The 17199-nt window shown below is 40.8% G+C and overlaps 1 protein-coding gene across 4 annotated transcripts in view; it reads right to left on the reverse strand.

Annotated features, from left to right (window-relative positions):
* LOC145482161 (uncharacterized) overlaps nt 1–17199 on the reverse strand; it is a 112195-nt gene that overhangs the window by 24294 nt on the left and 70702 nt on the right. For all 4 annotated transcript variants that reach the window (XM_081460768.1, XM_081460770.1, XM_081460769.1 and 1 more), the window contains exons 64-83: nt 16881–17167; nt 16258–16525; nt 15108–15665; nt 14216–14773; nt 13151–13705; nt 12160–12563; nt 11698–11839; nt 10472–10737; nt 9590–9878; nt 8936–9241; nt 8122–8370; nt 7115–7678; nt 6000–6548; nt 5029–5565; nt 4186–4740; nt 3304–3623; nt 2673–2898; nt 1626–2189; nt 1022–1243; nt 266–564 (exon numbers count right to left, since the gene is read on the reverse strand). In XM_081460768.1, the coding sequence (XP_081316894.1) occupies nt 266–564; nt 1022–1243; nt 1626–2189; nt 2673–2898; nt 3304–3623; nt 4186–4740; nt 5029–5565; nt 6000–6548; nt 7115–7678; nt 8122–8370; nt 8936–9241; nt 9590–9878; nt 10472–10737; nt 11698–11839; nt 12160–12563; nt 13151–13705; nt 14216–14773; nt 15108–15665; nt 16258–16525; nt 16881–17167 (7718 nt within the window). The remainder of the gene's footprint in view (nt 1–265; nt 565–1021; nt 1244–1625; nt 2190–2672; nt 2899–3303; nt 3624–4185; nt 4741–5028; nt 5566–5999; nt 6549–7114; nt 7679–8121; nt 8371–8935; nt 9242–9589; nt 9879–10471; nt 10738–11697; nt 11840–12159; nt 12564–13150; nt 13706–14215; nt 14774–15107; nt 15666–16257; nt 16526–16880; nt 17168–17199) is intronic.

Genomic DNA, 17199 nt, shown 5'->3' on the forward strand with positions numbered 1-17199 from the left:
CTCTTTGTCTTTCCTCATTATATGTCCAATCCAATTCCATCTTCTACGTCTGATTTCATCGCTCGTCCTGTTCACTCCTGTGTTCTCCTGAATTTGTTGGTGGGAGATGGTCTGAGGCCACCTTATTCTTAAAATCCTCTTCATGCACTTGTATTGGAAACCGTCCAGCTTCTTTGCTTCTGTTTTCGTAAGTTTCCAAGCTTCACAGCCATACACCCTACAACAGTTACCTAATGAAAATTAATTGCCTAAATAAGAATCCCACCTGTTTCACATCTGGTCTTAGGTCTTTGATGATTTCCAAGGCTCTCGTCAGCCCAGATGTAATTCCAGGAGACGATCCTACATCTTTGAGACCGTCAATATAGGTTTTGATCGCGTCCACAGATTGGGAAACGCTGAAAGGGCGCACGACCACACCTATTCCTCCTGTTAACAGCAGTCCCACCCGGGTGTCATTTATGCCGATGTAGAATGTATCGATCACAGCTTTGATGAAGTTCTTCTTGATTGGTAGACTGCCTCCATCCATGATAAACAGCAGGTCAACGGAGTTGTTGCAAGCTAACGAAGAAAAACACAAATAAAAGCATGAGCAAATCCTCACTCAACGTTGGTATAAGGTAACGTCTGTGTTGGAGCCCTGTGGACCGTCACCCAGGTCTCGATGCTTATTTCCAGCTTCCGTAGCATTTCTACTCCCCACCTGTACGTAATACTAGTCCATTGCAGTGTAACCCACTGTATTTTATTCGAAGGCATTCATTTCTACTCCTGGGCGAAAGAGAAGCCGTGAGCGAGTCTAGCGCACTTAGGGCACAAATGTGATTTCATTAAACATGACATGAGTATAGATGATCACAAACGCGATTCATCATAGAACAGCGAAAGTTACGGTTGTCTGCTTGGTTCTTTTAGGTATGTTTTCAAATTTTCAAGAAGTTCATTTAAGTCAATTCAGCGATTGCCAGGGATCACATTAGAAACAGCCTCTAGTAAACATTGATTTCATTCCTTGTACCTTCACATACTCCAGTCTTAACAACAGTGAGTCTTGTCTTCATTCTGCACGATTCGACCATCATACTACAGTTGTTTGGATAAGTCTGTTTATCACTGGCACATACGGGATTGTAGCTCTGTGGGCAGTAATCACGGCATATGCATTCTGCTGTTCCATTGGGATACTTCACACACTTCCCATTGAAATCACATGTTTTAACCAAGCATGGGTCAGATAAAGCTGAGAAAAAAGATTTTAATAGCAGAGTTAGTTAAACCGGTTAACGTAGTTGAAGACCATTCTAATCCTCTCGGGACTGGAAAGGCCGACTAACACCTAATCGTGGATAAAGTACAGCTGCTCCCCCTGCATTGATGGGATGCTACTCTATTGCGAGTAATCCTCCCAAAAATAAGCAAATGGGATGTAGATAATCATCTGACCCGAGTTGTTGGAAAGTTGGATAACGCTATCCACCGGATAAATCACTATCCAGCGGAGAGCGTGTTTTTTTTTTTTTTTTGTTAACACTTATCCACTGGATAGCGTTATGAAGCCTTCGAACAACTGCGGTCTTTTTGATAGGAAGAGAACAAAAACCGACAGAATTCGCAATGCTTACTTTTAGCTATCGCGGCCATAATTTTCTCTCTAACCGTACGTGGATCATCATCTTTATCGGTCGGCACGATATCCTTCTTGTCTTTGTCTGGAGTCAGCGGAATAAGCTCATCTGGGTCGGCCTCATTTCCAATAACTACAGTAACAAACCTGACTTTGCCGTCTTCATATTCACCCACGATCTTCTCGATCGCACTTCCGCTGTTGACAGACTTCTTGTCAATCATCACCACGATTATCTTCCGGGAATCTGGTCGGGCACCTCCGCTTAGTAAGAAAAAGAGCTGCTTTGTAGTCTCCAGAGCGTTCACCAAATCTGGAGAACCAGAAACCAACTGGGCGCCTTTAATTATAGACAGCTGTGAATCTTTAGTGGTCTTTTGAAACGGTAGTATTATGTTGGCGTTTTGCCCAAAGACCACCATGCTGTAAAGATGCTTTTTGACGCCATATTGTTCGATGATTGATTCCATAGTGGACTTGATGAGTTTAAAATTATCACCGCTATCAACAGCGGTTGTGCTGACGACAAATGATATGTCTAATCTTGGAAACCTGGTTGTACCTAAAAATAAATAAAAACAAACTGGTAATCACTAGCTCAATCACAATCTAAATTATGCAGCACGCATTACGACAAAATTAACTTTAAGTCAAAATTGTTATATATGAATTCAAAGGATTTTAAGATTCAGAACAGGTGAAAAACGAATCAAATTTGCTGCAGATCAAACAGTGAATAACAGAAATAATCTACTTTGCAGAAGGGAAGTTGTTTTTATAGTAGTCAATGCGCTTAGCTACACCTAGCTAAGCTCCTAGATAGGACTGCACTAGAATGTAATGCACAAAAGTTCAATTCTGCGCGTGTTCTTCTGTACTTATTTAAATCCATTCGCTTTTTGTCTTATTTTTAAAAGCATTTATAGATTCATTTTCAAGTGTTATGAATTACTTCCTACAACGATAAGACTGTGATTAGAAATACATCTACACAAAGAGGTTTGAAGAAAAAGAAGGAGGAAAGTTTGAAAACGAAATTACTTACCACTAAGCAATTTGTCCTCTATCTTATCAGCCGTCTTAATCGGATGATCTGTGTCGTTTGTTTTGATAACATCCTCATCTGGGAACTCCTTTTCGAAGTCAGGAACAGGCTTGTTACCAATAGCAACAAGAATCACAGCTATCGAGGCCTCTATCAAGTCCTTTGCCGCTTTGTTGATGGCTGGCATGTTACGACCAGTCGAGGCATCCGTGATAATGACAAGAACCTGAACACAAGGAAGATAACAGACACAGAAGTTAATGTAAAGGCACGACTTATATCAGAGCAATGCTAAAAGTCAATGGAATGGTGAAAGATTTTAACGTTGGGTAATAGCAAAACGAAAACAGAAATTGAAACGCTTTTATTAACGGTAAGATGAAATTGTGCAGTACAAATATACAGCCTTTGAAGCAAAGTGTCGTCCAAGAGCATTACCACAGACAGAATTGGAAGGCACGAAGTCACTACCGCCGTTAATTACAAAAATCTAATACCAAGTAACATGCGGATGAATAAAGGGACCACAACTGAGTTTGTTATGGAGACCCACGAGTGAAAGGGGCCTATTATCGTTCAACTGTCCAATAGCGGCGCTCGTAAATAACGCTTCCTTTTCAGTAACACATACCTTCTGAGCATCTTTCCGGGCAGACTCGCCTTCAAACAGTCTCTTTGCCGAAACAAGAGCCCTGTCCAGTGCAGGCTCGTCATTGTTACCAGCTATCAAATCAATGTAACTCTCAAGTTGTTTAGGATCGCTGAACCTGTCCCTGAAGGGAATCCTTATGGAGGCAACTTTGCCAAAAACAATAAGCCCATATTGGACCCTGTCGCTGAAGAATCTCTTCGTTACTTCCTTCACAACATCCAGGATAACTCCAAAATTGTTGTCGGTTGGTAGTGCACTAATGGCAAAGGCGAGGTCCAACTTTGGTACTTTGGGCGTCACTGTAAAGTGCGCAAGACAAGATTATATATCTAAAACGGTTATTGCCATTAGTGTGTTTTCTTGAAAAGATAAAAGAACTTAAACAAGGGACTTCGTTTTTATTTCTTTTCTTAAAGTCATAATTAAGCAGTGGTTAAAAGTGGAACAATTCCTTTTAATGCGCTAAGTCATGGACAGAGTTTCACGACGAAATTTACTCCTTTTGATAAATTGCAATATATGATTGAATATAACCGACGCGTAGATCCTTTAGGGTGGTTTTCACTTGAGTGTCGAAAAGTAATTGGTTTTGAATCAACTTCGCAACACGATAAGCTTAAAAAGCTCGCGCCACTTTTTCATCCAATCAAACGTAAAACCACACCAGTTGTGACTCGTTCGCCCGCGTTTTCCCGCGCTTCGCATCTGCTACCTGTGTTAAATTCAAGTTTTGATTGGTTCATTGGATTGTGTGTCATTTGTGATTGGCCAAAGTGATTATATTGGTTTTGGTTTTACGACACTCAATGGAAATCTGCCCTAAACAAACAACAGGTCCAACTTTGGTATGTGGTACGCTACCTTTAAGGACTTTCGCCATAACTGATTTGCCAAGTTCTGTTGGGTCAACCTCACCAGGAACAACAACTAGTACGTCTTTATACGATGAAATTTCCTCGATTTCTTTAGGATCGATATCACCGCCAATGGCAACAGGAACAATCTTTACATCAGCGAATTCCAATTCTTGAGCTTCCTTCCCTGTTTCTTGTTTATCTCCTATTGGTGATTTGTCTGCAATCACCACCAGGACTTTCTTGGCGTCCTTCCGAGCACTCGACTGGAACAATTCCTCTGCCTTCTGCAGCGCCTTCTCCAGGGCGGGATTTCCAGCCTCATTCTGCATGCTATCAACCGTAGTTAGCCAATTCTCCAGGGATGGGAAGGTTCTCTCAAAGCCGAGGGTTACCTTTGCGTCAGAGCCGTAAATTATTACAGCATAACGTAGGTCACCAACACCATATTTCTTGATTATGAATTTTACGGTCTCTTTCACTTTGTCCAATGTTTGCCTAGCATTAAGAGCTGCTGCACTTATGGCGAAGCCCAGGTCGATCTTCTCTGTAATGATCGAGTCTGGAGAAGAAAATGAAAGAAAATCTAACTTATTGCCCTTTAGATTTTGCTTGGATTATTGGTAAACCCAAATCGTCTCTTACCCTAGGAATGGGTTATTATAGTAGAGTAGCTGCAAATAATACAAATTTAAAAAAGGTATACATATCACTGGACAAAAGGATATTACTGTTTCTTCATATGGTACACTGCAGAGCGTCTTTCGACGTTTGTTTGAAGATGTCGGAGGATTCATAATCAATGGTAATAAACTACTAAATTGAAATAAGCGAGTAGCTAGGAACAAACCGTTTAGCACTATCGTCACCAACTCCTTCACAACTTCCTCGGGACCGCTGTCTTTTCCTGGCTCGATAACTTCTGGCGTAACGGTATCAGACTCGTCGCCAAGTGCAATGGCAATAACACGAACACCATCATTCTTCAGCTTCTCAGACGCAATTTGTACTTCTTCCTCACTGCTGTCTGATCTCTTATCAGTGATAACCACTAAGACCTTCATTGCATTTGGCCTCGCATCTTCAGCTAAGGCAAAAAGGTATCGCGCTTCTTCCAGAGCTTTGTCAAGAGCTGCGTCACCGAAGGCTTTCTTTACATTATCAACAAGTGTGCCAAGTTCCTCCTCAGTGTCGAAAACGTTGTCAAACCTGATTTTAACATCAGGTGTGGCGCCAAACGTGATGAGGCTGTACCTGACACTGTGAAGGCCAAACTTTTCAACCGTCTCCTTGATGATTTCTTTCGTTTTCTCGAAGTTCTTGTCTTGATCCACAGCAGTTGTACTTATGACGAAGGCAAGGTCCATTTCCGGTACGAAAAGTGTTTCTGGAAGAAAATGAAAATAGAAACAAAGATCTGGATCAGTTTGCTCACATCAAGGTTCTTGCTGCACTGTGCACATCTACGTGAAAAGTGTGTTCATATCGGATACTAACTGACCTACAGATAGGCAGACCGACAGAAAAGAACAGACAGATAGATATATACATACACATACAGACACACAGGCTCACAGACGGACAGACAGACAGACAGACAGACAGGTAGAGAAACAGACAGCAACAGACAAATAGACAGTCAGACAGTCAGACAGACAGAGAGACAGACCTACAGACCGACTGACCGACCGACCAACAGATAGTACGCGAGTCTGCTGACAAGGATATTGAGTTTATGTTATGCTTTACACATAAAAATATTTGGCAAATATCATTGCCAACATGTCAAACATAAGCAAAAATAAATACAACTAAAAGTACCTTCTATAACCTTCGCCATGATTACTTTAACCAGGATCTTAGTGGTTGAAGTATCTGGTTTTGTTATAACATCCTTCTTATGCGGCGTTAGCGTTTTCAACTCTGCGCCATCTGTTTCGCCTCCCAACCCAACTGGTATGACCTTGATTTGAGCCTGCTCCAGAAGAGAAGCTTTTTCACGCAGCTCGTTTTCGTCGCTGTCAGATTTTGTATCTGTTATCACCACCAAAACCTTTCTGACACCGGGGCGGGAATATTTGTTAAATATTTCCTGTGCTTTTTGGAGCGTAGCAGCCAATGCGGAGCCAGATGCGCGATCAACTGACTTTAAGGTTTTCAGCAGCTCATCGGTTGGTAAATTATCGTTGAACTGGATTTTAACGTCTGGAGCGGAGCCAAAGACGATGACACTGTAGTGAATTCTCTCCTGACCAAACATTTCTACTATCTCATCGATGAGAGCTTTCATCTTTTGGAAGTTGGCTTCCGACTGGGCGGCATTGGCACTGATGGCAAAGGCCAGATCCACTTCTGGTATGATGGGCAAATCTACACGTGAACAAAAAGGAAATATAAATATAAAAATAAATAAATTACAGCATTTAGAGAGAGACCCACATCAGCTTTAGCTGGTTTTCATACAGTTCCTCTATCCTGGTGGAATTGGAATTTGGGGATGTTCGTTTTGGGGAGGAAGGAAAACCGGAGAACCCGGAGAAAAACCCTCAACAACAAACTCCACCACAAGATGACTAAAACTATACATTATTATAGAAATGACGTATTGACAAGCCATATTTGTACGCCTAACGGAAGTAATTATAGGTAATAGATGTTTTAAGTTTTTTGCTACAGGATGCAAGAGATGAAGAGCTAGTGATCTCAAGAGGAAGAGAGTTAAAATATTTTGGACCACGATAGAAAGCAGAGAATTGCCGAACATTAGTTCTACATAACGGAAGACGAAAGGAGTGTGCTTTCCTTTCGTGGTAACCATGGATTTGGTTGTTTGTCTTTAATATGTTTACAAATTTTTGAGCAAGAAGAGAGTTTCTAAAATCATACAAATTAGTTCTGCTTGCCAGGGTTACAAGTTCTATTAAAAAAATCCTCACCTTTCAATACGATGACCATAACTTCATCTCCTAATTTCTTTGGATCTTCATAACTTTTTTCGCCTTCTATGAGATTCCCCTTGTTCGGTACCACCTTAATAAGTTGACCAGGGTCTGCCTCCTTTCCTACAGCCACGGCGATAACCTTGATATTTTTGTCTTCTAGTGGTTTCGCAGCTTTCTTTAACATCTCCAATTCATTCCGAGATTTGCTCCCAACAAAGATAACCAAAAACTTCTTCGCTCTGGGTCTAGGCGGTGCGGTGTCAAACAATTTTTCTGCCCTTTCCAAAGCTTTTATCACATCTGGCTGCCCACGCGGTCGAGAAATGCTCATGATATTTTCGATTAATTTGTCCAGATTGACAACCTCCTCTCCAAATGCTGTTACCAAGCCTGGGTTTGTTCCAAAGGGCAGAATGGAATAGCGGATTTGATCATATTTTTTGTACTTTTCAATGATGCTTGTCACTGCCTCTTGCATTTTCTTGTATGTTTCTCCCGCATTCGAATCTGAGGTGCCAAAAGCAACGCATATGTCCATTTCAGGGACACCAAGAGATTCTGAAACAAAATTTAAAATAACACCGTGAGTACGCCAATGAGTATTGTATCGAGTATTTAACACTTAAAAATGATTGCCTTGTTCCTGTCGACAACTGCCAGAAATGTTCTTCATTCCTTCAGCTAAGAACTACAATTCCGACCAAAACGTTTGGGACACTTCAGCATTTTTCAATAAAAACAGTATTTCAATCCCCCTCCCTCCCCCGTGGATGTCAGGAGTCAAAGTGTGTCATAAATATTCTACAGTCAAAGGACTTCAACATTGTTAAGGGGGAGCGAAGGAAGGATCCCTGTAGGGCTATTTCTATGACTGAGAATTGTTGGTTTCTCGCAGTTTCCACGTAAAAACGCAAGAACAAAGGGAAGTGTCCCAAACCCTATTGGTCAGGATTGTATGTTGAAATAAAATAGTCCTGGAGAGTACACGAACACAAACTCACTAGCTTTCATTATGATCTCATCTGCAATTTTCTCGGGGTCATCTTCTCTGTCTGCTTTGACGATATCATCCTTATCAAGGGTTGCATTTGTCAGTTCTGGTATGTCTACTTCTCTGCCAAGTGCCACAGGAATGACACGGATTTTGTCATTTTCCAGAGGGACGGCAGCCTTTCTAATGTCCTCTTCAGTGCTACCTGATTTGTTATCAATGATTATAACCAGGACCTTCTTGGCATCAGGACGGAGATCTGTAAAGTGAGCCAGAACACCAAAACATTATAAACACCATAAGGTCTTGTACAAAATGGTCGATATAGTGTAGCCATAACTCTGTAAGACTATTCCAGCGATTTTTGCGGTTCACTTGAAATAGTCAAAAGCTTTAAAGACTCCTGATACGTTATTTCATCCTTAATTTCTAATAGCAATACTCATGAAAAATTACAAAGTCACAAACTTTATAACAGCTAACAAAGTTATTAAACTTCTTACGGAGCTAATCCAATCCCACCTGTTAAAACAGTTCACTTCTAGCTAGTCTTTTAAATTCTTTAATTGTCTTACAACTTTTTTGTTTCATTACTTGAACCAATACATGTTCTGGTAGTGAGAAAAAAAGAACGATCTTTGGTCTGTAGATGTGCGGGAAAGCAGGGAATCTGGACATCGCTTTGGTTTTTTGAAATACTAGGATACTTGAAACATTTTCACATGCACAAACAAAACAGATTGTATATTAAGCGATTTTGGTCAATAAAGCAAGCCTTATACATTTGTACGAAAATCATTTTGATTTGACATTGTAGCACCAACCTTCGGCTTCATCGAACACTTCTTTTGACTTTTCCATTGCCTTTTGCAGAGACGCACCACTTGATTTCATTTTGCCTCCGTCAATGGCCAGCTTAAGCCTGTCCACATCATCGAAGATGGAATTAAATTTAAAGTACACGTACGGTTCTTGGCCGAATGTAAGGAGACTGTACTTGATCTTTCTGATGCCATATTTTCCAATGATTTTGTAAATAACCTCTTTCGAATAGCGTAAGTTGTCCTCGGATTCAGTAGCCGTGGTGCTGATGGCCAACAACAGGTCCATTTCAGGTATCGAGATCCTCTCTGCGAACACAAAAAAAATGAAGAAAATTTGTTGTTAAAAGCAATGGTAAGGGCTGTATTACGAGACGGGCGTGTAACGCCGGTTTCCGTTTCATGGAGCGATTAGGAGTATTGCTACTACTCCCTCCAAAAAAAGTCTATAGGAAGTTTACTCTCAGTTTTTTTTATCAGGTTGCCATGACAACTTGTCGCGATCGAAACGTTGACACTCCTCGGTAGAGAAAGGCACTGTGTCTTACTAGGGGAACAGTGCTATGATTCCTGTCAGCGCGAAATATGACCTCACAACATGCACTACTCATAGGTGAGATATATAGGCAGTGAAGAGTGAAGAGAGTTTCAACAAACCTTTAAAAACAACATCCATCAGTTTGTTCTTGATGTCAGTGGTATCATCTGTTGTTTTCGCCGTCACTAGGCTACTCTCGCCATCTGTAAGCAATTTAAGTTGTCTCTCATCCGCCTCGTTACCAAGCGCGACAGGAATTACTATGACGTCATTGTCTTGCAGTGGTTTTACTTCATTTCTTATTTCACTGTCTGAGCTTGAAGATCTTTTGTCAGAAATAACCACAAGGACTTTCTTGGCATTCGGCCTTCCTTCCTTCAAAAGTATGTCCCATGATGCTTTCACAACCTTAAAATAGAAATAAGAACAGTACGGAGAGTTGGCGAACACGTCACAATCTTGATAATGAGACTTGCACCTCTCCTTATATAACAAGAAGCAATCATACTGAAAACAAAACGGAACATGCAGACTGACATGCAGACTCATAATCAAGTAATTCCAAATAAATTTGATTGTTCCAATTAATTAATATGAGACGTCGATTTTCGCTTCGCACCTCCGAAACGCTCCAAAAGACCGTTACGACTACTTCAAGTTGTTAAGACTTGAAAAAGCGCTATTTGGGTCAAATGTGCATACCTGAGCAATAGCTCACACGAAATGTCGATTTTCGCTTCACACCTCAGAATCCGTCAAAAACACCGTTACGACTACTACAAGTTCTGAAGAGTTGTAAAAGCGCTATTTGCCTCAAAAGTGCATACCTGTGCAAAATCTCACATGAAATGTCGATTTTCGCTTCATACCTCAGAATCGCTCAGAAACACCGTTAATTTAGAACTCTTAGTTTCATTTCATATGTGATTGGCTGTCGCCGTCCAAGTTTTATTTGTCACAGATGTTGTGTGGTACGTTCTGCATGACTTACGCAGCCTTACCTTTGCCAAATCAGCACTACCAGTGTCCCGATCAAAAGAATTTAAAGTTGCCATCAGTTGGTCATCAGTTTCATAGTAATCACCCAAGCGTACAGCTACCTGAGGCTCTTTTCCAAAAAGCACAACGCCATAATGGATGCGTTCACGGCCATATTCGTTCAGAATTGACTCGATAACATCCTTGGTCTTCTTGAAGTCCTGTTCCCCAAGTGTTGCAGTGGAACTGACTGCTAGAATCATGTCTACCTTCTCAACTGGCGGGTTATCTAATAAGAAAGATATCTTACGTCAATAACTTAGGTCCAGTTCAGACGTCGTGCTTCTACTTAATTTTAAAAAGACTCGATTGTAGCACAGCAGGAACCCGACTCCGACTCAGACCGCGTGCAAGAATCGCACCAAATTGAAGATTTACTGAAGCCACGTAATTATTCTCCTCTTAACTACCAGAGAAAACGCAATCCCACCAAAATGCATTAATATATTTTATGAATTTTGTTCGACGCGGCACAAGCACGACGTTTGAATCGCTGCGGTGTCAGAGTCGTGTAGCATGACAAAGCTTGCCGAACTTAATTCAAACGTTTGATTCAGGCGCCGTACTTCTGGCGTCCTTTTGCCCAACTTAATTCCTGAATTTAGTTCGGCACGGCAGAAGCACGACGTCTGAACTGGGCCTTACCATGTCAAAGGGCCAGGCTTCTCCCACCACCACCAAAATCTGATTCTGAATTTGATCTTTGTACGTGAAGGCACGCTATTCATTCGAAATTGTAATGGTCTCAGTTGTAAACTCAAGGGTCTTGTGTATGACTTCACAAATATGTGAATTTAATCTAGTACGGTAAGAACTACTGCTCAAAAAACTCTAGTCAAATAACTAGTATGAATTCGTTGCAACTGTGTGAGTTAGCCTAACCGAGAAAAAAACAGGCGAATACTTTGTAAGCAAGAGAGAATAACTACCAAATGAGAATCTTTCAGTTTTATTATCACTCATTTGAGAGTTCGCCTTCGTAGCGTACCTTCGTCTTTCATCCGAAATGGTGATCGAAAGGTACTTTCTCTTAATAAATATTAACCCAGTGTCAAGTACACAGTTTATGAGAATAGAAAAAAAAAACCAACTGCCACTGGGGATATTGTTTTGATGTACTGCCACATTCTCGGAACTAACCTCACAAGGTATGCCTGATAATCTGTAAAGAAAACTGAAAGCACATCACCTTTTATAACAACGCTCATGATCTTCCTTCCCAAAGATTTAGGATCTTCATCTTTTGGAGATGTTACCAAGTTCTTCCGGTTTGTAGTGACTTTCTCCAACTCGTTAGAATTCGCATCTGAACCAATAGCTACTGGTATAACCTTTAAAGAACACATATCATAATTGAGTGACGGAATCGTTCTATCTAAGCTCCATCCATAATTAGACTTTTAATAGATTTTATTAAGCCGTTAAAGCGGAATAATGACTGCACAATAATGGTTCATATCAGCAAAAGAATATTGACTTTTATTAATTAAGATCATTTCATTCGCTTAGCCATCATGGTATGTGAGCATGCTCTACAAATATGGTAAGCATACGCGTGTTTTTTGGAGGCGTTTGTATTTTATTTTATTTTATTGCATTATAATTAATCGAAGCCTATATCCGTGTGTATGCGCAAAACATGGTAAATCACCTTAATGCCTTCCTTCTCTAGAACCTCTGCTTCTTCCTGGACCTCATCAGGACCGCTGCTGGACTTTGAATCCATGACAACAATCAAGAACTTCTTAGCCTCAGGTCTGTCTGTCGCCTTATCAAAGACGTCTTTAGCTTTCTCCAAGGACTCTTTAAGATCTGGTACACCAAAGGCAGGAATAATACGGTCGACACGTTCTCTGAGTTCATCTACCGTTCTGCCATTTTGGAAATTGACGTCTTCGTACGAAGATGAGCCAAATGTGATCACAGAATATCGGATTCTTTCGGCACCGTAATATGTCATGATGAAGTCAAGGGAATCTTTGATTTTCTTGAAAGTCTGCTCTTTGCCAGCAGCGTTGGAACTGATGGCAAAGGCCAGGTCAGCCAAAGGAACAGCTGGTAAATAAAACATAACTGGGTAAGCAAGAATGCAATGCATACATATTAACTGTCTAAGTTTGAATCATTTTCTTTTCATCTCCAGAGCCCAGTCACGTTATTTTGAGTTATTTTGGTCACGTTAAAAATTGTCTTTCAATTGAAGCAAGTCTGAAAATAAAAGTCAACTGAGAAAGAAAAACACCAAAGAGATAATACTGAACCGTAAAGGAGCAAGGGTGGGTAGGGATTGAGAGGGTTAAAACAGATTACCAACGACGAACTTGAAAACTTTAGGCTAAACTTTTCGAGATGTGCAAACCATGATGCAGCTTCTTTGACGATAATACATGTTATGCTCGTACAAATTCATTCATTCATTTCCAGGACTAGTACTGTTCTTCCTAAATAGATTGTTTCCACCGTGATAAACCCTTTCATTTCTTCTACTTTGGTCCTGAAGCAGCCACACTACCATTATGAAAACAAAATACAGGTAGTACCTTCGCGAAGTGCTGCCTTTCTTACTGGGATTTTGGCTAAATATTCAAAAATAAGGAAATATATTAGTTCAACGACACGTTCAGTGTGTTGCTGTGACATACCTTTTCTCATTTTGTCCATGATTTCCATGGCAATCTTTTTTGTCTTGTTAGTCACGTATGCTGGTATCACATTATCCACATGCGGTGTTATAGACTTGAGTTCGTCCTCATCAGACTCTCGACCAAACGCGATAGGAATCACTTCAATATCATCATCCCACAGTGACATGGCCGTGTTCTTGACATCTTTCCCGTCACTTGTAGATTTCTTGTCCGCGATCACCACCAGCACCCTCTTAGCACCCTCCCGCTGATATTCATCAAACAACTCAGACGCTTTCTTAAGCGCGCTGTCCAAATTGGCACCATCAGTTGCCCTCTTCTTGAGGTCAATGAAAGCTTTCAGCTGACCATCGGTATCAAAGGTTCTAGAGAACCGTAGCTCGACAGAGGGCTTGTCTCCAAACACAATGAGGCTGTAGTGGATCCTTTCCTTGCCATATTCATCAACCATGGTCTTGATGATGTCCTTCATCTTTTGGAACTTGCCATTGGCATTAGATGACAGTGCGCTGATAGCAAAGATCAAGTTTACCATGGGAACAGCTGGAAGATCTGGAAAATGTCAAAAACGATATTTTTTCTTTAAAGAATTCGTATAAGCTAATCGTGATGTTATAACGTCGTATCTAACTAACTTAACTTGAAAATATCCTCGCGGCAATATGAAAACGTATTTTTTTTATCACACAGAAACAGCCCTTACGTGTTTAACACAGTTCAGTTAATTTGATTCCAATTAAAACTGCAAATGAACTCTAAATTGTTCTTTATCAGCGAGGTAAACTCTGATATGCCTATCTATATTAAACAGAACAAATGCATGGCGGAAAAATTATCAGTTACCCCGAGCAGGATTCGAACCTTCGACACCCTGATATCATGGAATGTGCTCTAACCACTGAGCTACCGAGGCAACCACAGTGGAGTGACACGAATATTAGCTACAAAGGAAACATCGATTTACCAGGAATTTCTGACTTAATTGTTTTCTTCATTTTGTTTCATTGTTTTTTACAATTTGTTTAGACAAGCACAAATTATGAAAGCAAGTTAGACACTCACTCGTCAATGCCTTTCTCATTATTTCCTCTCCAAGTGTCTCTGGATCCTCATCCTTTCCAACAATGATCATAAATTTCTTATTAGTTGTTGTCTTCTCCAGCTCTGGCAGGCTGGCCGCAGGACCAACTGCGACTGGTACTACGACGATATTAACATCCTCCAGTGGTTTAGAGGCTTGTTTCACCTCGCTAGAGTCACTAATGGACTTCTTGTCCATTATGACTACAAGTACTTTCTTGGCTCCGGGTCGAGACGGAGCTTGTTTGAACATTATCTTTGCTTCCTCAAGAGCTCTCTGCAAGTCGGGTTCACCGGACGGTTGACTTGCTCTCTCTAAAGCTTTTCGCAATACTTCAGGATCAGGCAAATCTAGGGTGAAGTTTACTTCTCTGTTCACAGTGGTGCCAAATGTGAGCAAAGCATAGTGGATTTTGCTCGTTTCGTAGCGCTGCGTGATGGAACTTATTGCTTCTTTCATCAGCTTAAATGTTTCATCGGCGTCCTGTGCCGAGGCACTGATGACGAAGCCAAGGTCTAATAGTGGAACTGCTGCTGTCTCTGAAAGAACATAAACAATAAACAGGGTAATGGAGCCACAATTCTGGTTTTATGTCGACGGCACACTGCCTTCGTGGCCTTACTGGCCTCACGCTTCTTTCTCCACTGTTTCCGAAATTCCCTTTTCATATTCCCTTTTTCAATTAACATCACCGAGTGATAGAAAACAGTTACGTTCAGCATTGTACTAAAAGTACTGGACTATTTGGTGTTAATTGACAGCAAACAAACTACAAGTTAACAATGATCGATCGGCGTAAGTTATGTTGTATTGTTCCTGCCAGGAAACGAACTATAAATTACAGCCATTACATCACACTGATAATATTCTCACCATTCAACGCCCTGTCCATGATATCCTTAGCAATGTCCTCTGCAGTTTTATCGTCTGAAGGTGTCAGCACATCCTCGTCTACTGCTGTCGTCTTGTCCAGCTCCACCTTATCCGCTTTATCGAGGCCAACTGGAATCACTCGAATGCCAAGCTCTTTAACAAGACTCGCCGCATCTTCAATATCGTCATCATTACTATCTAACTTATTATCAATAATCACCACTAAGATCTTTTTAGCACTGGGACGTCCACCGTTCTCCTCTTTGAACATGGCTGGGGATTCTTCAAGGGCTTTTGCCAAATCAGAACCTCCCTTTATGGTGGGGATACTGTCCACGAATGCCATGAATTGGGAATTGCTGTCAAACTCTTCGTTGAACTTCACAATGATATTCAGTTTTCGTATCAACGTGCCCACACTATAGTGCATTTTATTTATTCCGTACTTCTTGATTACATTCTTGATGATTTCCTTGGTCTTCTTCAAGTTGTTCCTGTAGTTGGTAGCAGTAGAGCTGATGACAAAGGCTAAATCCAGTTCTGGAAGTTTTTGTTTGTCTGCGGATGAAAAATCAATGTTGGAGAAACGTCAGTGAACCACAAGAAGCACAATAACGTTTGGTGAATTACAAATTGCTTTCAGTGTTGCACATTTAACCTACAAGGAGTTTTGTGTCCTCCTTCTTCTGGGTTCCGCGATCAGGAAAAAGTATGATTTACGTAAATATCCCAAAAGCGATATTTTAAATTTCCTTTAGTTTTCGTCACTCCTATTTCCATCTCTTTGGGAAAAGTGTTTCCCAATTTCCCTGTATTTTAGCCACTTCCTAATGGACTAGAGTTTTATGAAGACATCAATGATCATCGCAATTATACACACAACTTGTGTATATAACTGCGATGATCAATCACGTCTTCATATCTTTCTCCGTAGTTCAAATCTATGATCTTTCATATATTCACTTCCGACAAGACATTTGTATTCTGAATACCATTTAAGACCGAAGCAACCTGGAAACGACTGCGTGTTAACACGTTTAATGCCAAAATTACTTTCAGTGTCCTCTTCTCTATCACAGTCTTCCTACTCTAATCAATAAGTAGGTCACTTTCACCATGTGACTACAGTTCAAATAACTTTTCCAGTTACCTTTGAGACCGATCTCCAGAATAATCTCTGCCACCTCATATGGATTATCATCTTTGTCAATCTCCAAAATGTCATCTAACCATGGGGTGATCTTCTGCAGTTCGTTTGAGTCAGCTTCGTTTCCAAGAGCCACTGGTATAACCCTGATATCCTGCTCCTCCAGATCCAGTCCTTCACTTGTAAGATCCATCAGCTTACTGGTGGATCTCTTGTCTGTGATCACAACCAATATCTTCCTGGCGTTTTGACGTCCGCCTGAAGAAAACTCCTGTAAAGAATAATACGAGAGTTCAGTGAGGAGGAACAAATCTAAAGGAGTCTCGATAAACAACAAAAAAAATAATTTGACGTTGATGAATGCGGTGCACACTGAGAATTCTACTGCAAGAAACTCAGCTATTGGGGCAACAAGGTCCTTCGTTTAGCAAGTACACATAATGGTTTAACACAAAAACGTTCCAAGCAACATCCGCACCTATGGGAAGACAGTACAAGTAATGAAGAAGTAATGTCTGAAAATGTTTTTTTTTATGACGGTTGTTGTGGCGCAAGTAAAAGTACTATGGTTGAAACTATCAATAAATACAGTTAAGCTTTATTTGGTCCATGGCGAACGTATTTACCTCTTTTGCTAGTTGCAGGGCTTTGGTCAATGAGGCACCGCGACCTTTTCTCATTTTACTGATGTAATCCATAAGAGCTTCATCCGAGTCAAAGTTGGTTGTGAAACGAACCAAGCGTGATGGTTCATCGCCATACACTATGACTGCATACATGATGTCTCCTCTGCCGTACTTGTCAATCATGGCGTTAATAATGTCTTTCATCTGCCGGAAGTTTGCTAATTCATTCAACCGCGCGTTGGCACTGATTGCAAAAATCATGTCAACTTCAGGAACTTCCACAATGTCTGAAAGAGAGGGAAAAGAACATCGTGTTTCA

This window comes from Orbicella franksi, chromosome 3, assembly GCF_964199315.1.
Source record: "Orbicella franksi chromosome 3, jaOrbFran1.1, whole genome shotgun sequence".
In the NCBI taxonomy this organism is placed as follows: domain Eukaryota; kingdom Metazoa; phylum Cnidaria; class Anthozoa; order Scleractinia; family Merulinidae; genus Orbicella; species Orbicella franksi.